The 26138-nt window shown below is 40.7% G+C and overlaps 1 protein-coding gene across 2 annotated transcripts in view; it reads right to left on the bottom strand.

The window, feature by feature from the left end:
* The window catches only part of TRIO (trio Rho guanine nucleotide exchange factor), a 240855-nt gene that overhangs the window by 5781 nt on the left and 208936 nt on the right, over positions 1 to 26138 (bottom strand). Inside the window, exons 37-53 of one of the 2 annotated variants that reach the window (XM_061996023.1) lie at positions 24349 to 24444; positions 22086 to 22234; positions 21069 to 21135; positions 19489 to 19592; positions 18774 to 18843; positions 16636 to 16725; positions 15931 to 16023; positions 15267 to 15317; positions 14939 to 15016; positions 13925 to 14116; positions 12637 to 12814; positions 11066 to 11835; positions 6874 to 7121; positions 5879 to 6017; positions 5534 to 5561; positions 4068 to 4230; positions 2228 to 2349 (exon numbers count right to left, since the gene is read on the bottom strand). In XM_061996023.1, the coding sequence (XP_061852007.1) occupies positions 2228 to 2349; positions 4068 to 4230; positions 5534 to 5561; positions 5879 to 6017; positions 6874 to 7121; positions 11066 to 11835; positions 12637 to 12814; positions 13925 to 14116; positions 14939 to 15016; positions 15267 to 15317; positions 15931 to 16023; positions 16636 to 16725; positions 18774 to 18843; positions 19489 to 19592; positions 21069 to 21135; positions 22086 to 22234; positions 24349 to 24444 (2638 nt within the window). Of the gene's footprint in view, positions 1 to 2227; positions 2350 to 4067; positions 4231 to 5533; positions 5562 to 5878; positions 6018 to 6873; positions 7122 to 11065; positions 11836 to 12636; positions 12815 to 13924; positions 14117 to 14938; positions 15017 to 15266; positions 15318 to 15930; positions 16024 to 16635; positions 16726 to 18773; positions 18844 to 19488; positions 19593 to 21068; positions 21136 to 22085; positions 22235 to 24348; positions 24445 to 26138 lie in introns of those variants that run through there. The other variant, XM_061996024.1, reaches the window with a different exon arrangement.

Below are 26138 nucleotides of genomic sequence, written 5' to 3'. Positions count from 1 at the left end.
AGAATTATTTCTGTAACCTACTACTTCACTGACGGTTTATAAAGACTATTCCAGCAACAGAAGGCAAAGAGTGCACTTCACTCTTTGCACAAGAATTGCCTACAGTCATATGGCAAGTCCTTCAAGTCCAAAGAACTGAAAAAGACTTCATACTGTGACGTTGACACCTTGTGCTACAGCCTTAAAGTTTTCATTTTGCTGTTATGGACCTGGGAAATGAAGGGTAGGATGGCCAAGAGTAGGGCTGAGTTGAGTCTCCTTCTCTGGGGACATTCCAAACCCAGCTGGATGAGTCCCTCTGTGACCTTACTCTAGGTGGTCCTGCTCTAGCAGGGGCATTGGACTGGATGATCTTTTGAGGTCCCTTCCAGCCCTTGAGATTCTGTGAGACTAGCAAAATACAGCTGCCTGTCTTTTGGAGTCCAGTTGAAGACTAAACAAGACATTGCAAATTCTGGTTTAGTTTTGATTGGAAAGTGAACAACTGCTCTTGGCCATGATCAGTAAGACTAAGAACTGTGGCTGAAAGATAGTAGTTTAGTCTAAAAGACTTCTGTGACTAATTCTGACCAAATCAGAGTTTTGGGCTTCTATACTGACTATGGTCATTACACTAGTTCCTTAAAGCACACAGTTTCGCAGTGATTCTTGTCCATCAAAAGCTTTTTACTCCCCTGACTAGAAAGTTTCCTTGGCTGAGATACTATCAGTGGAATCACCCCATTGTGTTAATCCCCATGTAACACAGGATGGCAGCAAGACAAACTGGATTACACACCACAGCAGCCCAGCCAATGCAGCAGAACAAATTCTAGAGCGGAACTAATTCAGGTGCAGTGGGAATTGTCTGTACAAGAATAAGCAATCTTGGCAAGTTGAAAGAAATAGCAAAAAGAATGAGATATAATGTAAGATACCTATTATCAACTATAGACCTGCAACTGAGGAGGGGGAAAAACATGACCAGGTAGCAGCTACCTGGAAAAAAAGCTCTATTTTCCAGGAACTATTAACATAAAGATCAATCCTTTTCTTCTGCCTCTTTTATATATTGCAACACATATGTCTTAGGCCTTAATTACTGTCTGTCTTGGGAAGTGCTGGGTATAATCACCACCTCAATACATTGGCACTAAGACACTTAACTGTGGCTGCCAAGAGGCAGAGCTCAAAGTGTCAACACTGATTATGAAACACCAATAATTTCAGATGAGGTTTTGGAAGGGACAAGTCTTTCATTCTGGTTTCCAACATTCCAGGAAAATGGAAAAATTATTTTTAAAAGGGAAGAAAGAACATGTTTTGGAGGAGTTTGGGACAACAGTACAAGTCTCCAAATGTACAAAGACAGAAGGCAGCACTTTATGTTTTGTTCTCTTTTATGTAAGTCAATTTGAGACAGAGCTATTTCACCTAAAATCTACTAATTAATTCTCACCAGTGGATAAATATATGGACTTCTCAATAGATTAAAGGTCCTAGATAGCATCAACTGTCATAACTGCACTTAAGGAAAGTCTGCCATCCTGCTGTTTCCCTGTGTTTTCATTGTTTCTAAAAATGGAAGATCCTGAACACTTAAGAGAATAACTGAATGTACAAACACTCATTGAAACTTATCCCTATACCATTAAACCAAAGTACACCCCATTTTTCCCTTCTTTGCTGTCTGCCTCCAAAACACAGCCATTTTTCATCTCTGCAAGTTTCCTTTTTGTTCTCCCACAAATACTCAGGTTGCCTTACTTCAGGTATTGAAATAATGTAATTGACGTGTAGAACCTTGACTCAAAGACAAGAAACAGTTTTATGTTCTCCTGAACACTGTGACTTTACAACTGAGGGAAAAGGCATGTGTTAAAATACACAGCAATGCTACTCTTTTACTATCTTTCTGCTTCAGAAATTCTATGTGTTAGCATAGTAACGTTCACTGAGAGCAAACTAAGAATGCAGATGGAAAATAAGATTTTATTATACTATGTTTGAACTAGTATTGACAGACAAGGTACATGTACACCTTGGCAGCACTGTGTAAGCATCCTATCTAATTAGTTACATCCCAAAAGTGCATTGATTCCTGCTGAAGCACAGTTGTAACACCACTCCCCCCTCCAACAGAGGAGTGCCCAAGAGGCAGGGTTTTCTTTTTCTTATCCTCTGGGTACCAGGCACTTTGAATGCTATTAGATAAAAACCAAACAAGCAAGGAGAGAGACAGGCTCACCTAAAACTCGTAGACTGGCAGAAGATGAAACTGAACCCATATCGTTTGCAGCTATACACGTGTAGATACCATCGTCTTCCGCAGTGACGCCCGTGATTTTCAGTGAGGCCTCTCCTAAGTCACTGGGAAACACAACAGCATCCGTTAACTTCCCAGGCATTTTACACACCTTAAGCCATGGAAATCAGACAAAGTTTGATACTCTTAATATTTCTTATTCTCCAGCCTCTATCCCTCTCTGGACAAACATTGCAAACACCGTCTCTGCCATTTCAGAAGTGTCTTAACAGAATCTGAGCACCTCACGCCCATCAGCTATCTTGGGGTGTCCTATGGACTACTAGAAAAACATCCTCACTGATACTTTGTCTCAGCATGTCCCAGGCTCCACTGTATTTGAAAAATCAAATGCTTCCCCCTTTTTATTCCTACTTTCTCTACAAATTATGAGAAGCCATACCGAGATGACCATCCACTGTTATTCCTGGAAGGTTAGTTTCCATCCCTGATTCCCAGCATATAGAAGCTGGTCTAACACTTGTATTTTTGTTGATCTAACACTTTATCCCTTGTTAAGAGAGGTCTCCACCTTCAATACAAAAGGCACACCTCACCACAGCTTTGCAGACCTCAGAATATGGGAGGAAACTAAAAAGGATTTAAGTTTTCCATTTACTCCAGGGCAGAGACAGCACTACATTATGTAAGACCATAGGAGAGAGATTCTGCAGACTCTTCCTTCCTTTGTCTTTCTCATAGCTCAACCATCCTTTTTTGTTTGATGGTTTATCTTTAAATGTCTACTTAAATCTTCCTCTGTGCAATTCCTTTCTAGTATTCTATTTATGACTGAATTCTAGAAATGAATTCCCAGTTCTCTAGATATGAGATGCTTACTAATCTCTCAAAAGTCTGGATGCAGTAGCCATAATACCTCTGTCTCCCCATTAAAAAAATCATACCCAGTGAAAAGGAGAAATCAACAGCATCAGGAGGTAAAAAAAGAAAGAGTATAACATGCCATCAAGTTGGCAGGTAAGCTGAGCTACATGACACAATCTCCAAGAAGAGACATGCTCTTCTATTAAAGTTTTCTCAAAACCCCCTTCATTCTGAATTAAGGGCACTATTCATAAATAAGACATCTCTTCACACTGAAGTTACTCATTAAACAACATTTTATATGCATAAAAGAATGCTTTTTCAGGAAAAAAATCCTTTCCTAACATGCAGTTTCACATTGCAAAATACAGCAACATCTCCTTCTTATTAATCAAGTGTTTGAGTTACCAGTTAGTCTAAGTTCTATCACAGTTAAAACCAAAGATGTTAATTTCCGTGCTTCAACAATGAAGACACTGACATTACCATGTCAGCAGGGGAACCTGCTTTAGCAGGGGGGTAGGACTAGATCTCTAGAGGTCCCTTCTAACCCCTACCATTCTGTAATTCTATGATTCTTTGCAAAGTTCTGGAGTGTGATCTGAAAGCAGTCATTTCCTCAAAAATGATGGTCCACTACTAATGGAAATAAGGGACTGTCAGGATGGCACGTCACAGCTCTGGCATATCTGGTTGAAGCACTAGGTCAGTGTGACAGAACCACAATGGCTTCTGCAACAGTTATTCAGAAATACCAGCTGAATTTTCTGTATATGACACTTGGGTCATACATGAAAGTTAGACAACGTTTGCGGGAAGACTCAGCTGTGAAATACTTCTGTCTGAGGGCAACCTAATCTTCATACCTCAAAGCCAACAGCTATCCTGAACTAAGGGTGCAAACAGCTAACAGACCAGTTTCAGCAGCCCCTGTTAAATATGAGACAAATTACTGTACCTGTACGAAATGCTGTGATGACTGTCATTGCTCAGTGTGTTATGATCGGGACCTTTCCAAGTAACCGAAGCCTTGGGGCGACCACAGACTTTACACCTAAGCACGATGGTCTCTCCTGTCTCACATGTCACCTCACTCAATGGTATTATAAACTCTGGGGGAACTGGAAAAGAAAAACAAATGGCATTAGGCCAACTGAAGTTCATAAATCTACTTTTCTATTCCTTTCACTCTTTTCTACTAGATAAAATAGTATATACTTGAAATTTCCCAGCTCTATCTACCCTTCTACCCTTGGAGCACATCCATGGTTTGGCCTCTTGCTGGGGCTCTGCAGAGCTAGTGATTTTTTTCTCTGCATGAACTTGGACACAACAGTACTGCTATGTCACAGGTAACCCTGAAGCCAACCAATCTGTTTATGGCAACCTGAGGAACTCCTACAGTGAAAAGTATTTCAGCACGTGTTCAGCTAGGCTACCTTTACATCCAGCTAAGTTTGCAAGAGGGAACAGAAAACACCTCACTCATCCACTGACACTGTGGTGGTTTCCCTTTACACAGGTGAAAATCAAAAAGTTTGGTTCAGTGTATTGAGACAAAAGCTCAGTTTGACCGCAAAAGGGTCAAATCTTTGTTCTGATCAGCCTCTGCACTGGAGAGGCCCTGAAAGTTCCACTGGGTGCAAGAATAAAAATGAAGCAGATCCAGCTCCTGGCCTTGTTATTTTGCAAATTCAGCAAAGCTCAAATTCTATAGTCTCCATACAGAAAGGGAAGTGCTGGAGAGAGTCCAGCACTGGGCCACCAACATGACCAGGGGACTGGAGCATCTTCCTTATGAGGAAAGGCTGCAGGAACTGGGGCTGTTTAGCCTGGAGAAGAGGAGACTGAGGGGGGATCTCATTAATATTTACAAGTATATTAAGGGTGGGTGTCAGGAGGTTGGGACATCCCTTTTTTCTGTGGTATATAGCAACAGGACAAGGGGTAATGGAAAGAAGTTGGAGCACTAGAAGTTCCATTTAAACATAAGAAAAAACTATTTCACTGCTGAGGTGAGGGAGCCCTGGCACAGGCTGCCCAGAGGGGTTGTGGAGGCTCCTTCCTTGGAGGTCTTCAAGACCCACCTGGACACATTCCTTGCAACCTGATCTAGGTGGGACCTGCTTCTGCAGGGGGGCTGGACTAGATGATCTCTAAAGGTCCCTTCTAACCCTACCATTCTATGATTCTATGATCATTGTGTTTTATGTTGTTCTGGACTAGTGAACAACAACGTGTTCCTTGCACCTTGAAGAACAGTATCATGTATTTCATTAACTGTCTCATCCAAAAAAAGCCCATGTATATTTTGACAGAAATCACTCAGTTTCTGATGTAATTGATATCAAGTTTAATTTAAGCAAAGTAAATGTTTTAATCAAACTATATTTAGTGTAACTTTTGAAAGTTAAAGCTACTTACCATCATATATGTAATTGGGGTTGAGAAGCTGGAAAGAAGAAATCGAAGAATTAATTGAAGAATTAATTAGTAACCTTTTGATAACTTAAAAGAATGGTAGGAAAGAAAGCACAAGTGATGGGTTGAAGTTAGCTGTACCCACAAAGACCTCAGAAATGTCTGAACATCAGAAGTTCTGCACCACTTTTTTTTGCAGTACCCCCTAAGCTACGTTTCCAGGCTGACAGAAGAGATCCTCTTAAACCACCTCTTAACTCCTCCACGTGAAATTCTGACAGAAGCTGCTTTTAAAGAAACCCCAACACAATTTGGTTTGGAAATTAACAACACCTTTGCAACACTTACCTTTACAGAAACCTTGTTGGCGAGTCCTTCTCGGGATTTGCGGTAACCATTTTCTAGCTTGCCTTCCCTTTTGCCGTCTTTATCTTTTTTCTCAGATTTCTTCCTTAAACGGAGTGCTGTGTGCCAAGATGTTGACTTCCTGAACACAGGAGATTTAACTTGGATCAACTGTTTATGTGTTACACTCTCTAGTTTCAAAGAGCGTTGGAAGAGTACGTCTAAATGTTATTTCACTGTATTAAAGTTTGCTGAAGTGGCACACATTAAATATTCCATAGGAGATGCTGCCCTTGGCTTAGACTATGAGCAAGCTGGTAAGATTAGTCTGTGGTTTAGCATTTCTTGAAATCATTGCTCAGATGGCAAACTTTCTATTTAAAATACAAACTGCCAATCAAACTGACCAATGATCTGCATGAAATCACACGGAATCACAGAATATTAAGGGTTGGAAGGGACCTTGAAAGATCATCTAAGTCCAACGCCCCTGCTGTATCAAATACAGCCTATAAAAGCTTTACAGAAAGTTTTACTGATAAGAACTTGGATATAATTTCTGCCCTTGCAGATCTGAGACATCTTCCTAGCACCACTAGTCATTTGTGGCTCAAAGTAGAGATCTAGGAACTTTGCAATCTCCTTTCATGTGGAACAAACATTCCCTGACTGTTTTCCTAAACAGAGATGCCTAGCCTGATAATTCATTCCATTAAACAAACCAGTAACTTTTGCTGCTCTTACATCAGGTATTCCTTCATCATCTTTTCCCAGAAGATTGCACTACTACAGCTTTTTAATAAAGAATACTTGTTTCTGGGCTCTTTCTTACTAGCCTGTATTTTGAAGTTTGCTAATGGACCTCTCAGCCACTCATTCTGCTTGACATTCATTTATTTCTCAAACACCACATCAACTTTTGGTTAAAATATTCAAAGCCTTATCTAAATTGGAAGTTTTTCTTCCTTCTCCCCTTTCACATCCCCCCAGGCACTCACTTGATGGTTCCATCAGGGTTGTCAATGATGACTGCACTGGTATGCCCCAAGACATAGCCGGGAATCCAGCCCTCGGCTGCGGGGCACTGATCAGTGGCGGCTCTGAACACCAAAAACATGTTCTGTTGGTTGCTGGCTAGAATCTGCACGACCTCTCCTTGGTAGACATTTATCTCATCCTCCTTCACTGCCGTGTAATCGTGTGTCACCAGCATGGTGGAGATATTGCTACTGCTGCTACTTTCACTCTGCAAGCGGCAATTGGAAGCAGAAAGAGGGGAGGGAAAAGAATCAAGTTTAAAGTTCGTGAGGAAGACAGGCTGTTCTTGGCCTGCTACATTTACCTGCATAATCCACACAACTTAAGCTGTAGTCAAAGAGCTACAATTTCTCTTTTAAAGCTGCCTATGTCTATTTATCTTGTGCAAGTTAGGTTGATCTTTGAATACCTTCACACAGAGTTGCTGCAGAAATCTATTCCAGTTACTTTTACTCAAAGCTACTTCCTTCACCTAAGAGTCAGTTTATACAGAGATCTCAACTGCTTTTCCTTTCAAGCCCAGACACTGAACCTCACATCTTTATCAGCCAAAAAAACCTACAGTACAGCACCTAGGACAATTTTTTCATGGTCTTACAGGTGCAGTTTCAAAATCACAATCACTACCTCATAAACACTGGAAATGCACAATGAAAAATGTACATAGTCTTTCCTGGCACTATTTGTCCCATCTCAGACACCAGCCTTCTGGCACACAAAGCATCATAAGATACAAAAGAACAAAATGGGCTTTGGATGGAGTGTTTCAAAACCACAAGGCTTGTCTCTGGTTCAATCTGTATGATCAGGTTTATTCCATGGGATGATGTAGATCACTGAAACAAGAAATTATTCATTTCTTGGGCAAAATAAGTCCACCAAACTATCAGAATAAAGCTGGAAATCTCACTTCTGCTTAGTGACTGTGACAGCTGAGTGCTACGCACTTTCAGCTACTGTTTGCTTCTCCACCAAGCATTAGTAGAAAGCTAGTTACAGCCTATCAGGTGTATCAGGTGTACATTTAAAAGCAAGACTCCTTTTGTCCATTTACATGCACTTCTCATGTGAGGTTTAATAAATGGAAGTGTGAAACCTGTCATCAAACTATGCACCCTGTTCCCTGAAATAAGTTATTTCTTTCTTCAAACAAGTTAAAAAATGAAGTGGATGGCCTAGAACAGTATGTCAAGAGGCACGTAGGTATGTGTGCGCCTGTCTTTTGTCTCTGTTCTTACTTCAAACTGTTTAAGGTTATGACCAGTGAGGGCTCACTATGGCTTAGTACCAGTTGCCATGAAGGAAATCAGTATTCAGCTATAGCTGAAGGTTACTTTTGCTTATATGGAACTAAGCATCACGTATGTGCCAGCAGGGAATGGAAAGCTTCGCACACAGGATTAAAACCTTGTAACCTTTTTGATCACAACTGTCAAAACTTTCTCCCCTCGGTGTTGAGAGGATGCAGCAGGGCTGAGTGGACAGCATGGTATGCTGAGAGCCCTGAAAACCATGTTCTCTTCTCATCTGCCTGTGGCCTTGAACAAGTCACTCCACCTCTCAGGGTTGGTGATTCCCTACGAGTGCTTTGGCTGAGAAACCAAGACATTTGGAAAGGAACAATCTGGGATGACTCATTTACAGAGTGTTCAGCACACTGATGCTTTGGTTTCCAGTGAGTCTGTACATTTTATTCTATCTGGACTAGTTCATTTAATTGGGTGATTCAAGTCTGCTCCATCTTGTTCTCCCTGTTAGGATGATGAAGCAATTGCTGCCACAGAGAGAAAAATCTCATCCTGGATGGTATCTCTACTAAAGGATATTTCTGTTAATTCCATATGTTGTATTTCCAATGGGAGAACTCACTTTGTCTGTCTTAGAGGACTGTCTTTGGTGTTAGCAAGATCTTTCCATGATTCAGACAAAGTAGGAAGAGTAGAACAAAAAATCCAGTCTCTTATTCAGTCATTATTCAAATTGAGATTACAACTCTGTAGATTCTGTTAGTTAGATGAAAACAAAAATGGTTTCTCTGAATAGAGTTGGTTAACTTTCTCTGCTAGACTTACAGGGGGAAATGAAGAGAAGGCTGAAACTGCAAAATCAATGTAAGACCTTACCCTTGCCCCTCACCCTATTTCTGAACATACTGTTTCTGAGCATGCAGCAGACTTTGTGTAGATGCAGGACTGACCTTCCTGTAATGTAACTTTAAAAAAATAACTGTAGGATCACATTAAAACTTTGAATATTTCTTATTTTCAACAAGGACAAATAAATCTATTAAATAAACGAGTGCCTGGTAGCTACTAAGTGACAAATGTTCTTGTGAATGTGTTTGTATCAGAAATGTATGTTTTGCCTTGCAAGGAAGTAACTATTATTGCACAATTGATATTTCCTACTGCAAGTTCTGCTGGTCATCACTGACCTCAATTACTAGATTATGGAAGGATTTACAATTAAAATACAAAAAACTCTTCCCACATATACACACAAATAGTTAAATCAAAATAAACCTTCACAGCCCACTTTCTCTACCTTGTTGAAAGCGGTGTGAAATTCTGTTCAAGTACAGTCTAGAAAAGAGGTTATAAATGAAGAATTATGACCCATCTTGATTACCAAACTGAAAGACTATGAAACTTTGATTGATAGTTGTGAAGTAGAACAGAAAGGTCAAAAAACAATAGTGTCTTTGCTGAGAGAGTACCGAAATTCAAATGTTTTGGAGACTCAACGCCATCCTGTCCCTTCCCCTCTCTTTTTTTAATGGATTAACATCAATTAACACTATGCAAAGTCTTCTCTGCATATAACACCACCTTGATTCACATACTCTGTGGTAATTGCAAACCACTCAAATTATCCCAGAGATTATATTACCATCATATTTTGCTATACTGAAGAACATAAGATAGAGCTAAACCAAACGAAAAGCTGAAGGAAAATCAGGATAAAAATACAATACATGCAAAGCACAGTTGTTTTAATCTTCTGAAGGTATTACAAAAGTGTCAGAACTAAGAAGGTGAGAAAGCTCTGTGTGTTAAACAGTTTTATCAAGAAACGCATGCATTTAAAAACAAAGGTCTGGCAAGTTAGGTGATTTGCAAAACTGGTATTGCATTCTATTTGTGAGAGAGTGGAAAAACAAACATCTGTGAACACAACACTTAGTGAGAGAAGAATCAAAGGTGAGTCGAAGAAGAGAAGGCACCATAGCCTGCCTACCACATCCATGGCAAGTGCCTTGAAAGATTTGTTTTATATCTGCACATGCCCCTGTGATTCCCGTGTTGCGTTTCCTGGTGGATGTTATTACAGAGAACGTGGATCCTGTCGATACCCAAACTTTCTGCACAAACACAACCAAGTGCATAATAAAAAGCTTCAATCTCCAGATGCCCTAAACCAGTTCTTCTTACAAAGCAAGAGAGATAAGCAGAACCGCTATCTGTTTGGTTGTAGTAGGAGAAGTATTATTTTTAGCTAGGTTTTGTTGGCCTGTTTTGAATGGATTGCAGAAAGCTTCCTTGATCAGACAACGGATTTAAAGAGAGTGTTGTACACATCAGCTGAGGCTGAAAGGAGAGGGGGGAAAGAAAAAAAATGATTAAAAAATAAAACCTGAGCAGCCCAGGGAACATACTGTAGATGTCTCCATGAAGTTAAAACTCAAGGGGACAACGGTGGCGGATTTGTGCGTGAAAGGGAAAAGAGCCTCAAGGCAATCTGCCAAAACCTCCAAGTCAGGTTTAAGTGCTGGCCAAAACGCATACCCCCAAGGTGCTCTGGCTGCCACGCTTCAGCATGTTAATTATGTGCCTTCGTATTAGAGACGAAAAAAGCAAGGACAGCAAGTTAGTATCAGCCTAATGATCTATGTTTTCAGCAGAGGCAGAAATCGCATCTAATGTTAGCAGCCGCTTTTGCGTCTGTATACATATCCATGTTTGGATGTATACATCCACAGAGGTAGACGACTTTGGCTTTTTAATGCGCGGAAGATATTGGAACAGTTGATTATTTCAGAGCAGTGCAGCACTGGAGAGCCAGAAGTTAGTACGGAGAGTGATGGCAAGGCACAGAAAAGGAGCACGGGAAGGTTTTAGAAGAGCTCGCAGGACAGAGGTGCTGCGCTCTTACCCCGTTACTCTGGGTGGAGTGAACTGACTGCTCGCTGGTCGAGGAGCATGTGCTCATGCGGTCTGTGTCCTTGCTGTGTGAAGAGTGGCGGTGGACCTGTCGCTGGAGGGAGTCACTGTCCCCAGGGAAAGTGAAGGAGCCAGGGCGGCTGGCAGGGGATGCTGGGATGGAGCTCCAAAAGGAGCCCTTCTGCAGGGGGCTGCTGGGCGGAAAGGTTTCTTTGCCAAAAGGAGAAGGGAAAGTCGTGGAGAGAGGAGAGTTCAGTGGTGAGATGGCTCCTGGCCTCGGCTTCCCAAGCGTCAGTGATCCTATGCTGTTTCTTGATCGACTGTCCTCTGAGCTTCCACGTGAGTCTTTCTGGGCTCCATCGGCCGAGCCAGAAATGTTTCCCGCTGTCTTCCTGGGGCTTTCCATAACTTTCATCTTGGGGATCTGCTCAGCTTCTCTCTGAGGACCGTCCGGTTCTGTATTGGGAGGGTGCCTGTCTGGCTGGCTCAGGCCAGTTTCTAAGGAGGTGGTGTAGTGTGGCAGGGAGAGAGTGTGAATGGACATACCTGACATCTTGTCTGCCTCTGCTTGGGCCGAGGCTGCAGAGGAGACCAGGACTGGGGAATGGTGTCTGACAGGCTGGGGGATCCGGGACGGCCGGCTACGGCTGGAGCTGGGGAGGCCGCTACAGCTGCTGGGGCCGCTGCTGTTACCGCTGCTGCTCCCGCTGCCGCCTCCGCCACCGCTGTGGTTCCTCTGGTACTCGATTGGGGACGTCAAGGCTGCAACGGGGACGAGCGGGGAAAGGAGGGCAGGAAAGGGAACAGGAACAGTTTAAAACAGACACGCTTATTGGCAAAGGGGGAGTGCTGTTCACATAAGATAAACTCACTTAGCAATGCTGGTCATGATGTAGAGCTCAAGCCACTTTTCTATGTCACAGCTTTGTGACCTGTTACATGGTACCCCTAATTAAAGAAGCCAGGGAGAAGTGTTCTCCTCTAGGAACACAATGTCAGTCAATAGCCAGGTTTGGAAGAAAAACAGCTTTTACTCCAAATTCTCAGCTCCTTGTTCCATCCATTACAACTCTTAAAAAAACCCACCTATATTGAGGTATCTACAGCAAGAACCTTCTAGTGTCACAGCAATCACTACCATCTTCTGCTTTTCTCCTGCAGAATCTGAATGTTGCTGCCACAATTAGAGTGACAACAATGGCCACCGAAATAACACAAGCAAAACATATTCTGAATAGATGCTTAAAATTCTGCTTGAGGTTAGCCTTTAAAGACTTGCTTTTGTTTAAAAAGGGTACACAGACTCTCCACCTCAATGCATGGTGCCAATCTTGATTCACTCCTACAAAACATTTGGAACATTTCACTGAGAGAACACCATGTAAATTCAGAGTACCACCCTTCGAATAAATGCCAGCATCTGTTCTGAAGCAGAAACGTGGCACATAGCACCCAACTGTTCTGCGGTGGCTCAGGAAGAAGGGAGCCTGCGTTTCAAAGCCAAGAAATGAGAGATGAGAGAGTTGTTCAATTATAAACTTTTGAGGAGAGGAAATGATTTACCATTTAAAAAATTGCGCTGGTTTTCCAAAATCTGATTGATCTCATGGATCCATAGCTGGCGGACTCCTGGACTAGCAGAATGCAAAACAAAGGTCTCCGTGACATCGCCCGTTCTTGATGTTAGTGCAAATTTACATGGATCGCTGTCCACGTTTTCCTCCAGGGAAAGGCAACTCACCTTCAGTAAAAAAAAACCCACAAAAGAGATGATTTACTTGATGTATTTTATGAGGAACATGTCTGTAAAAGCTCTTACTTGGGAGCTCAGAGTCAGATCTTCAAATGATGACCATTCTTTCCCTCAGTACACCACCACAAAATGAAGGATTACAGTAAACTACTGTGCTGTACTAGTGTACAGCCCACTGCCACACTGTCATCTTCAGCTGGTCAGTATGGCCCAGTGTTCTCCACCAGCTCTTACTCTCCCTTTGTGTTATTTAAAATGCTGAGCCTGCTATGGAGCTCTACCTCTGTCCCACATTGAAGGCTTCTGCTGTGGATACAGCAGTACCTTGGAACAGGCTGCCCAGCCAGCACTACATGGGATGCTTGGCTGGCAGGCAGAGCACTGAGGTGAACGAAAGGAAGCAGGGTCCACTCAAAAGGCTTCATAAGGAGTGCTGGTGGGCCCTAGTAGAATCAGTTTTTGTTTCAAAGAAAGCTTGAAGTGGGCATAAATACTTTTTGTTTGAGGAAGAGCTGACACATCCAAGAAAGCAGCACTGCTGAAAAATGTCACCTGCACATTTGGACTGATTTCCTCTGAAATTCAGAAGAAGGGATAAGAAAAGAGTTACTATCATAACTTAGCAGTGACTTTGCAATGGGATGTTCATACAGCACGGAGCTGAAGACTAAACAATTTGTGAATGCTTGTCCAGCTTTGTACAAGAACATCTGGTTTTGGTATGATTCATGTGGGAATCAGAATCGTTTCAGCTGGAAGAGACCTTTAAGATCAAGTCCAGCCTTTGTCTCAGCTCTATCAACCACTAGACCATTTCCCTAAGTGCAACATCCACCTGTCTCTTAAACACTTCCAGGGGCTGTGACTCCAGCACCTCTCTGGGCAGCCCGTTGCAATGCCTGACAACCCTTCCAAAGACTTCCATTTATTAGAGTAAGCACAAATTTGGTAGGCAGTAACTTGAGGAAATGACTGACACCCCAGTGTGCTTTATATGCTTGTACATCTAGATGTCATTAGTGATCCCACACTGAATCAGAAACTGTTACCTTAGCAGGATTTGTGCAGGGGACGCAAAGACTCACACGCAACAGTTACCTTGATACTGTTTTTAAACAAGAATCCGGGCATGGAGAAACCTTTCTTTTTATCTAGCAGCTCACTGAAAATGACAATCTGCTCAAACAGGAAGACCCGTCTCTCCTTGCAGCGTGGCAGAAGTCCTGTGTCCTGGTCTGTAACCAAGAATGTGTCCTGAAGCAGGAGCTTACCCTGGGCTACAATTTTACCCTAAACAGAGAGACAAGCAGAAACACATTTAGTGCAGTTCTTCATTTCTTTTCCCAATCAACCTTTCTCAGCAAATGCTCAGGGTAAAATAGCTTTGTGTATGATTTCCCAATCCCTGAGTGTCACTGATGATTACATATTCATTGATCCTTCTATATGCAAGACATTCTCATGTCCTTTCTCAAAATCCAAACTTCATCAAGAAAAACACATCCCAAAATCCACCCCAACCTTTTCAATTCATACTGCAATTTGAGGCTTGTGACACTAAGGCTTTCATCTCTGCATTCTCAGTAACTCCCACAGTAACTCACATACTCTTCCAATGACTTCCAGAAGCTGAAAAAGGGATGAATTCAAGTTCCTAGCTTGAAGGAGAAGAAAGTGCTTGAAGTAGCAGAAAGGGCTGATGTATACTGCTTCAACAGCCAACTTTCACCTCTTCCAGACTTGGCAAAACAAGGAGAAGGGGTACAGTTGCCTCAGCTACTTCATTGACCTTAGCAACTACTCCTTTGTCTACGTTACTGAGGTCAAGCCTGCTCATCTGCTGCTAACATCACTTCCCTATTCCACCAGTCATTAGTCAGTAAGGGAACTGTAACAGATTTTGCAGAAGGATTTACTTAGCATGACTGACATAACAGGTAAAGTTTCCCAGGAAAAAGTTCTCGACAAGGTTAAGACATGATTTTTCATTCACTGCTCCATCTACCAGCTAACCAGATAGCAAGGCAGCATATCCCCATTCTCCTCACAACATTAATGGTTAATTTCTAGAGATTCTGACAAAAACTCTAAGCAAATCCCCAGTCAACTTACATCAAATCCTTGGAGGCGGCCAACATTCATCATGTCATTACACCGTTTTGGTACTATACACATGACCTCTACAGCTCTCTGTTCAAGACAAATAAAAAGTCAGAGTTTTATTTTCCAAATGAGTTAGCAGTGTAAAATTTAGTCTCTTTTGCTATGGTTTAGAACACATTTAGAACATTCTGTTCTATGCTTTAGAAGAGAAATGTGAAAAATAAACACTTATAATCACATTCTCAAGAAGATCAGAAAAGGAAAAGTGAACTTCTCAAAACAAGAGAAGTTCAGAGTAAAGAGCATTCAATTCACTAAGAGAAAATGTCTCAAGTACCTCTAGTTCTGTTGTGTCCAGATTAGCTTTTTTAGAATATTTGAGGAAGTCCTGAAAAAGAAAGCAAGCAGTAATATGAGTTCTTTACTCATCAGTCAGCAAAGAGAAATCTAAGAAGATCTGAATTGGCTATCCTCTGTCAGAGAAGAACAGACTGGAGAAGACACATAGAAAAAAATTTCTCTTTAAAGCTTCTGCTGCAGTGCTTTCCCTCTCTTTTTAAAAAACATTTATTCATTGTTTTGATTTGGCTTATACAAGAATGTGTATGAAGGCAATGACCTCTGTGAAACACGGAGTTGCTCTTCATTAAACACTTCTGTGATATTAAAACGACGGCAGAAGTAGATGGGAAAATTAGGATGAGTCCCAGCAACTCATACCTCATTTACATCTGAAAATACTTGGGAGATCCCTCTCCCTTTCATATGACATTGGTACAAATTCTAAACATTTCCATGGCACTGTCTTGGCTTCCTTTGGTCTTCAACTGTTAAAAGCAAAAATCTGCCCAAGCTATCTCAACCTGCTCAGAAAATAAATACACACCATTGCTTAAAAAGCTGGGCTCTCTTTTGGAGGAGAGTGGAAAAGCATCAGCAACATTTAAAAAAGAAAACACATCCATTGACACATCAAATCATTGATCTCAACATCACTTCACCTTTAGTAACAGCTGGTATTTCATAATTCTCTGCACAGGTTTTATTAGCAAGTCCGTGAGCTGAAGTCTGTGGCCCAGGCGTTGCTTTAAATCCTGAGGGTTGTAAAACAAACAGGGTTTTGTTCGTTCAGTTAGAACAAGTTTGTTTTGTTGAGTTAGTAACACAGGATTTACAACTACTAATGGTTGAATATATCACTGTTAAAGCAGAACTTGGCAGAAGTCAGAGCAGAATCTAATCTTAAGTTAGCAAAAGCTCGAGTCCTTTCCTTCATCTGTATCAGCTTTGTCTCCAAAGTATTCCTCTCCCTAAACAACTTCCGTAGATTCTTTTGAAAAGAGTGTTCAGTGAGATGGAATTTTCCAATCACAGGTCATATATAGTCTATTTTTGACAATGATCTTTGCTCATCCAAAACTGACACCTGAAATAATACGCACTGTCAATTGCTTGGGCTAGGGCTAGTGAGGATGAGACTCTGCTGATTAATTAACATTTTAAACCTAAACTTTAGTTTTCTTGCCCTAGAGATTAACACATCTCTAGAAGCCTGGACCAGACTTGAGAAACCAGAACAGAAAGAGTAAGAAATTATCATTTTAAACTAACAATGATATGTGCTGCTTCAGTTGAGGTTTTTTATAAGATAATACAAATGATTTGTACACACCCCTCACATTGTATATATCCTCTTAGGAACTTACCTCAAAGAATGTATCAATGTATTCTGAGACAATGTGCTCAGACTTTGGTTTGTTTTGGCAGTAAACTATGTACATGTGCAACCTTCTCTCCTGGAGGAACAAAGATACAGAAAGATACATCATCATCAAGAAAAATACATGCCAGACTGACATGGAGTATTATTTTAAGAACTACAGCTGTTCAAAAGGACATTAAATTCAACCTTTGAGGACAAGAAGCAGCTAGATACGCACAAATTACATATTTGAAAACACATTTATTTGGGAATATCATGATGATTTTAGAAAGGCAACAAGAGCCAGAAAATTGCCAGAGTTATAAATAGTCCTGAACAGCAGGCATTTAGAGATGATAGCTCAGCAGGTCTCTCAATGAAATTAAGTATGCAAAGTGTTTATCTTTTTCTTTTAGCAAAAGCAACGGATGGAACCTTTGAAATACTTTATTTTTTAACTCTTTTAAATAATCTGATTATTATTCTAATCTGTTAGAATAGTGACCTCCTCCTGTTTAACTGTACAGAGTAGTTAGGCAAAAACTCTCAAGTCTTCTATTTAATATTAGCTCTGCTATTGGGGTTTGAGTAGGGACACAGGTGATGTAGCCTGGAAATGGTGGTGCTGCTATTTTCAAACTCTGATTCTGTATTTTTGGGTGTGCTTTTAACACTAAAGCACCAAAGAGTGAGAGTATCACTTCAGCCTTTAAGATTCCTTCTCAATTACTGACTTTGCTGGTTAAGAAACAGGAATACCACAAGTGTCTTTTACCTACTCTAAAATCTTTATTTTGCTAGGATTGGTTTGTTGTGAGAGGCTTTGCTGCTCAGAGATTTATGGAGTACTGATCAGTGAAGATAAACGGGAAACAAAAGAGGAAGGAGTAAGATGGAGAACGAAAAGGACACAAAACATGGATTAAGTGCAGGAACTGAACTGTCATGTTCTAGCTGATAGTCAGGGTTTTGCTACAGGATGTTGTCACAGCATCACAGCTTGCCTTTCCATCTGGAGTGGTAAGGATGCCCTTTCAAAGGCAGCTCACTTAAAAATACACCAGGAGAAAGTAAAACAGACATCAGGTACAGGGAGAGTTGCTTCCTCCATACTCCCCTCTCTTCATGCTTTTTGGGGCTTTTTTAATAAGCTCTCAGAAATGAAACAGTTCACTCCTCATCATTAGTCCAGGAATTAGGCCTGGCTTCCAGTGTTATTGTTCCATCAGTTCTGTGCTCTTTTTGCTACCTTGGTACTGACTTCAAACACAGACTGCAGGGAAAGTCTGCTTTAATCCAATCTGCGTTCATTTTTGGCACACTTGTGCAAACAATCATGGTTTTGCAGGCAAATTTCCCGTAGGCTGTCTTGAGTGATTTGGAGCACCTTGAGACCTCATCTCAAACAGATACTAAATTGTTTTTCTACAGAAAGAGCCACCCAAAATGACTGACTAGTGGCATGTCTGGCATATCCCAAATTTTGATACCTAGTTTCTACACAACTAGTTCACTTGATTTCCTTTCAGAGTGTTCTAATATCCACATGTATCACATGGTCAGTCCTTTTAATAAATAAATGAAAAGTGGAAAACCAGGGACTTGTATAAAGCTACAAAGGGGCACTGTGTTGGACTAAAATTAAACGACATGAATTTCTGGCACTCTCAATTCATTCCCCAAGTGAAGGAGGAACCTCAAACACTACTGTGATTCTCAGAATTGGAAAGATATAGAACTAGAATGCACTAAAACTGGAAAGAAGAATAAGCCTCTTTCCTATTTTCCTTTCCTATGCTGCATGGTACTGCATGGTACTGCAAGGATACCTGGGATTAGAAGACAAGTGTCATAAAAAATGTCAATTCCTTGCACAGACTTGGAAGTGAATTGAGAAACAGGGCCCTCATTCATATTTTCTTTCCACAGGACAGTACTGGAGACAAAACCAAATGCATTTAATTAGTCTGTTTATAAACTCTTAGAAGCTATCTTTCTACCTCTTACAGTGAAGAATCTTTTAAAGCACTTTACCATGTTGCACCAGAACACACGGGTAATATAATATAGTACATGCTAATAAGCAAACACAGTGGTCAGTAGCAGCAATAGGGGTTTGTCAGTGAAGACATTTGCACTTACATGCTTAACAAACAGAGATCCCAGCTTTTCTGGATCTTCAAGGCACTTCTCCAACTCTCCTAAAAAGAAGCTGAACATGAACAGAATTAGTATCTTGGGGTTTTTTTTGCTAGCACACATTAGAGCAACAGGTAATTGCAAGGCAAAGGGCTCTTACTGCAAGGCCCACTTGCAGGTGACCTGATAGGGGTACCAGTGGCTTTGGATATTACCATATGTCCAAAGTAACAATGTTAAAATACTTCACTGTTAATACAGATTGCCAAAAGGACATACTGAATCCATGCCAAGGTGAAAAAATAGAGGTGTTCGTTAAGCAAATCCAATTTCATACACTGATTGAAACTTTTGGCCTTCCTAGTTTGAATTCCTGACGTGCTCCTATTGCCATGCTAACCCCTAATGAATCCTTTAGACTGTATTCTTAAAGAAAACATTTTTGAAACCAAAACCTCACAAACTTCTGTGCATAACACTATCCATACTATAGACTCTTGGTTGAAGCACTTGATATACATAAGCATTCTTACTTAAAGTAACTCTTCATACCAACATTTGTAACCTGAATCTACAGTACGTACAACTCAAAGCATAAGACCAACTGTATTTAGCTTGTATCTGAATATTTGAGGGAACAAAAAACCAGTTTCTTAAAGTCAGTCTAGTATTTTTTAGGTAGAATTGTGCAGCAGATTGTTTTCAAGTCAATACATACTCTCGGTGCCAGTCATAAATCTGGTGAATGTTTCCAAATACAATCTTGTCTTTGCCTTTCATGTCATCAGGTACACCATCTTCCTTCATAAGTGCCATATAACCCTGCAACAGCCCAAGGAAATTCACTGTGAATATTTTTAACTTAAGAAAAAAGAGAGTGAGTTGTCTTTTAATCCCCCTTTTCACAGAAGCTGCCCAAATGGTCCATGACAACAGATTGCTTGGGACACAAAAACAAACCAAAAAGCTGCTCTATAACTTAGCATAACATAGAGCATACACACAAAGTCATCACAAATTGGCTTGAGGTTGTCAACACAATGCTGCCTAGTGCTACAAAGATGAATTCACCATAGCTAATGCAGCCTGTGTAAACAGGCTCAAGGCATAGAGGAAACCTCTACAGCCCTTCTTCCCTCGTTGTCTGAAGCAGCTGCAATGCTTTGCGAGTTAGGGCTGTTACAAGGTACATCAGAGCCACTGAACTGGCTTCTGTGATCCTTGGCTCAGTGTTTCTTATTTCATCTATCTCCACTAACCCTTCCACTAAAGCACACTGAGGAAGAAAGCAGCTGCACTGCATATGGGACTGCATTGCATGGAGTATGACTTGTGCTATGAGCAAACTGAACACCAAAAAAAATCAACATCAATTCTATTAGCAAGCATTCCAGCTGCAATTAAGTTCTTTTTACATTTTCCCCTAGTCTTGTCTTCTCTTTTTTTGGTGTATATATACTCTTGCCATGGTGCAATTCCACCGCATAGTTAAGAGCTGGGAGTGTTCTTAAATTTGTTAACATTCACGGAATTCTATTCCTTCTATTTTTAACTAATACTTCTTCTCTTCCTAATTAGCCTGGTTTGGTTTTAGTTTGCAAAGTTTATGTTTTGTCATCTAGCATTTTCCATCAGCAATTACTTTGTTAGTTACAAAAATACATTTGTTCATGGCCTTCTAATTCACCCATTAAATACTATTAAGACTATCACAATGCTGATCTTTCTTGCTCTCCATCCCTTTAAAACAGTTTAAGAATTTAATCTTGTTAGGCTGAAATTCACTGTCATGCTTGTTCTCTCTACTCTTCCAAATGCATTTTGTCTGTAGCTGAAGAGAGATGTGTGATGTTATCACATTTTACAGAAGGGGAAACTAGGAAGTCTACAGGAAGCCTAGTAGTAGTAGAGGAAGCAGGTTGTTCAAATCCAGGATAGTTGCTCTACATGCTGAGCTACAATTCTTTTTGTAAAGGTAGTTATGCTAAATGAAACCATCCAGTCTTCTACTGTAAATCTACCACCTACCAAAGGTACCATTAGGACAGAGGTAGTGATCTTAAAAATGACAAATTGGATTTCTTAAAAAGAACAATAAGGTGCACACGTTAACAGGAAGAAAGAAGGGAATAAGATTTGATGCAATGCTTCCAATATGCTAATATGCAGGACGGAAAACCCAGAATGCAAACAGTCACATTCTCAGATTCTTTCTGGGCTCTGTTTGGAAAAAAAATTGTGAGGCTCAAGCTATACAGCTTGTCAGTAGAAAAATTAGGAGAATGAGAACCATCATACCTCAACTACGTAGCCCAGATCTCGTACATAATCTCGCTCTGTCTCCACTAACTCCTGCAAGACGTAGCTACAATGGAAAAAAAGTGGTCAATGTATGTTTCATTAAAAAAATCAAAGAGATTCTTAAGGAGGATTAATGGTACGCTCTTTTTTTACACATTTGCAGTCACATATGTTTGGTAAGTGTAGCTGAAACAGAAGAATGAATGCACATTCCTTCTAAGCAAGGTGCTGCTTTCACTTTGGAACTGGAATAGGCTTGCTTCTGTTTAAGTCAGATTTTTCTTGTGTCATTAAAATTAAACATTTAACTATCATTTTAAATTAAATGCTATTATGTTTCTATTCTGGAGATTCTTAAAGTGTTTGAACTTGTAATCTTTACCAACAGATTTGAATAATTTTGAAACCAGTCACATCTTTGTTCTACCACGGTAACAGTTTACTGCTACATATGTGATGGAACAGAACAGGGGGAATGACCAGTTTTTTAAAGCTGAATTGCCCTCTGAAATGTCAAGATCAGCACAGAATCACAGAATAGTAGGGGTTGGAAGGGACCTTTAGAGATCATCTAGTTCAACCCCTCTGCTAAAGCAGGTTCACCGAGATCAGATCACACAGGAACGTGTCCAGGTGGGTTTTGAAAACCTTCACAGGAGACTCCACATCTTCCCTGGGCAGCCTGTGTCAGGGCTCTCTCAACCTCCCAGTAAAAAAGATTTTCCTTATGTTTAAGTCAAACTTAAACATAAGGAAACATAAGCATCTTGCTGAATACTTGAGAGTGACATGTGATGGAAGTCAAACAATTAAAAATCACAGCAAACTGAAACAGCAACTACAGTTTGAGAAAAGAGAAACTTCTTTACATAGTGTGACTACATGCTCGACATCTAACACAAGTCCTCCTCCTTTCAGACTAACAGCTTCTGCTGTCAGTTCAAAATGGGCATTTTTTTAAACACTTCTCTCTTTAAAACAGTGTAAAGAAGGGTAGTGAAAACGTGGTCTTACTGCCGTCTCTTTAAGGAGCTGGATTTCCTTTCTTCCATCTCATCTATGGGTGATGATGAGGAGAGAAGAGAGTTATCTGAAGGGTTGAAAGATGGACTGCTGCTGTCACCTTGGTCTACCAACAAGGAACTTGGACGGTCCTCCAGGGCCTGAAAAAGTGTTTGAGACAGCAAACAGAGATTTATTTCCCCTTTATTCAAAAGACACATTTGCATGCAGTTGTATATGAGAACCTACGTGAGACCACTTATTGTAATGTATCTCAGCAAGAGAGGTCCCAAGCTTCCAGGAAACCAGCCAACAGCTTGGTTTTCCAGGACACATAATCTAACCTTACAGGAGCATATTTGAGATAGGTCAGTCTTTCCTTTACAGGAAAAGAAAGGAGTTCAGTTGGTTGAGCAGCAAGGGGCCTGCTAGCCTGCTCAGATTACAAGTACTTCTATGGTGGAAGCTACATGGATGAGTGCTTGTAGCTGGGGATTAAATGGGATGTATCATACTTTACCTCTGGAATACGCAAGTTGTATTAATCAACTGGACACCTTTAGAAGGGGAATTCTGGGGATGTCACATTTTTTAACACCACTGAAGTGCACTCTTTCTCAAACATTTTGTTTATCATATCAACTAGTCAAAACAATGACTCCTTGAAGAAGATAATGTCTTCTACACTGTCACTGTTGCTTTTGAGCTTCAAGACAGCTCAGATCCTAGGAGAGAGTCCCCGTCTCTTCTTCCAGATACACTGTCTCCCTTGCATGGACTCCACAGACTTCTGTTTGCATAAAAGATGGAGAAGCCATGGGAGGAGTAATACAAACTTCTGTGAAGTATTTATTGGTCTTTTTAAATTCAAGCTCACAATCTTGCATGGACTCCACAGACTTCTGTTTGTATAAAAGATAGAGAAGCCATGGGAGAAATAATACAAACAAACTTCTAAGAAGTATTTATTGGCCTTCTTTAATTCAAGCTCACAATCTTGGATCAAGCCACAGTTATGTATCATATTTTCCTTGCAGCCTTTAATGCAAGAAACATTTATTTCACCAGGGTGGGGTTCAACTGTAATCTTTTCTCTTTCCCTACAAAAAGTGAAATACCCAATAATGATGTGACTGGCCTAAAAACCAGGGGAAGGTGACCCTTGGCCGAAACTGTGAAATGAGAACATCTCTATCAGGGAGTGGTGGATCATGAAGTTATCACAGGGATCATTAATTTATATCCACTGCCAGCTTGTCTGAAAAACACATGGACTATCAAACTTTCCACTTACAAAAGACTGTTGAATTTCCCCATTTCCTATCCTAGCCAAAGCCAGAACAATGAGGAAATAGAAAAGAGTAATTAAAATTTGTCATTATGAAATTCAAAGCTGCTTCAATTTAGAAACAAACCTGTGCAATACCAGCCTCTGGTAACATGGGGCTGCCATGTTGCAGCTCTCTCTAGTTTTCCCATCAGCACTTTTACTAAGCTCAGAAGGGTCTACGTTGCAAAATCCAGACTTAAAGGTTTGGATGGAATCACAGTATTGCTGAGGGATCTCTTGAGACCATATAGTCCAATCTCTCCACTCAAACAGGGTCAACTAGAGTGGTTTTTACAGTACTAGGCCAAGCTGGGTTTGACTATGAAGGAAGGTCTTCCTGGAATTGTCCATATACCCTACTCTTTGTAGGTGTAGATGCTTTGTCAATGAGCATCTTCAGGAACACAGAAACTTAAAGCACTTAAGCACTGAAACCTAAAAGAGCTGACACCAATTCCTCCTACTGAATTTGTTTGCAAACACTAAAAGGCAAGAAAGGAAGCACTAACATGCAGAATAATCCTTTTATTCTTTTCTTACTTCTTATCAAGTTGTTCAAAGATTAGCTAGATAAGTGTTTCTTGTGTGAGAATTATCTGCTTTACTGTTGAACCTTGCAAGACTGGCTATAAATTCAGCTTTAGGGATTCTTCTAATAAAGGTCTATCAGGCTATAACCCTGGGTCTTTGCATTCATTCTACTAATAGGATCTTTTCTTTTCACTAATAGGATATATTTTCTGCAGCCTCTTATTTATTGCTTTTTGCATCTCTACACAGCCATTTATCTAGTCAGCAAGTGCTTTTACACAAGAGTGTACAAAATGACCCAGAAAGTGACTTCTGAAACGGGCATCGAGTCACACATATATAGCTTTTCTTTGAATAGTAAGTCAGGACTTGACACAACTTCTTTAGACAAATAGATCCACCAGACAGCCTCACCATTTTACTTTTGACGAGCTCTTCGATTGCACTGACTAGTTCTGCAGCACTGGGTGTCTCGGAGCTGGTTGGCCGCACCAGTAATCGAGAAGATGTCTGTGCAATGATACAAAGGAAGGACAATCCCAGAGTTAGCTTGGTACGTGCTCAAGGATCAAGAGACTTTGTTTCTCTGCCAGACAAAGGTACTCGACAATAACTGCCAGGGTAATATAACACTAAGATCATTCTTTCCAACTTGGCCAACTGGAATTGGAAACAAATTTTAAGTAACCCCCACAGAAGTTAAATGCTGGGATAAGTATTCCTGTTCCTACACGCAACAGAAGTCAAGGAAACATCCTTCACCTTGCTGATTATGATAACGCCTGACAAATAGCTATAAAAACCACCTGAGCTGACCTAGTGGACAACAGTTTGTTAACATTTAATTGCCAGCTAAACAAAGCAACAAGAGCAGACATTAACAGGAACCAAGAAGACTTGAAATGAAAGAGGAAGCATTATTAAGCTAAGAAAAAATACATTAGTAACTTGGGGGCATTTACTTTTCTAAAGGAGCTGAGGTATGTTGCCCAGATTCAGAGGGGAAATTAAGCTCACCATTCCTTGTGCCATCCACTTTCCACAATGGTATGTGTAGAGCACAGAAGATCTCTGGCCTCATAAGCTATAAAATGCCAGTTTATAGATACAACTGAAGGTAGAAGGTGTTCACAGTAAAGGATTCAGGGAGAAGGTCGTTAAAATCAGCCTCAGTAATTTGCAAACAGACTTGTTTGCATATTACATCTATCATTAAATAACTGGAAAGTGGAAACAGGGTGTAATATGAACCTTCCTTCATATTACAAACAGCACAGTGAACACCATGTAGCACAGGGTAAGCTGTCCTGCAAATGTTTCCAACAAACCGCACGAAGAAGAGGCACACAAGAGGTTCTGCCCAAATCAAGCACGGGTGTAACAAGGCTCCCCATAGGTCAAGACAAAAAAAAATATACAGATTTTTTAGGTAGTTTGCCTTGTAGTTGTGTTATTCAGAAAGGAAAATGGGGTTTGGGTAAGCAAAGGAAATACAGACAGCTTTAAATGGAACGATACGAGATCTGAGCCAAAGCAGAGACAGAACACAAGTCAACATAGTGCTGCATCAGAGTTTATAGAAAGAGAAAACAAAAAGCAAAAGTAATTAGTTTCAGATTAACATAACCAATGTTGAAACTTTAATACCGCTTATCCAAAAACTAAATGCAAACAACCTGTAAACTGCCCTCAAATGCAAACCCATGAAGCGTGCAGCCAATCTGCCACATGGAAGGACGCACGTGATGCTTGCATGCACACCAAGAACTGAGTAATCCCACAGCTAACATGCCTTTTAGGCAATTGTATGCCTCTGATGTCTGACTTTTGACCAGGTTTTCCAAGGCTGTGCTTATATGTGTGTTATTATTTGGGATGTAGAGCTCAGCCTCAAAAACACTGATCGTGTTGGAATCAGACTCTGGTCAAAGTCCCTTTCCTCTGTTGTTGCTCTATGGGAATACATGGGGTGTGACTTTTGGTAAAACTTCAGAACTGGCTGCTTTCCAGTTCATGTGGTGGTATCTCATAATATCTGAAAAAGAAGCTGTTGCATAGGCAAAGTCTGCCTGCTGACCTCCTGTTGATATACTCTGGGAGAAGAATACATCCCTTGGTCAGAAAACAAGGAAAGGTGGAGAGAGCAACTGAGGACAGAGAGATGTGAGATGCTGCTGGAACCCACAGTGGGCTGGGTAAGGAGT

This window comes from Colius striatus, chromosome 4 (genome assembly GCF_028858725.1).
Source record: "Colius striatus isolate bColStr4 chromosome 4, bColStr4.1.hap1, whole genome shotgun sequence".
Taxonomy (NCBI): Eukaryota; Metazoa; Chordata; class Aves; order Coliiformes; family Coliidae; genus Colius; species Colius striatus.
Note: the sequence above shows the minus strand (reverse complement) of the source record. Positions and strands in the feature narration are given on the sequence as shown.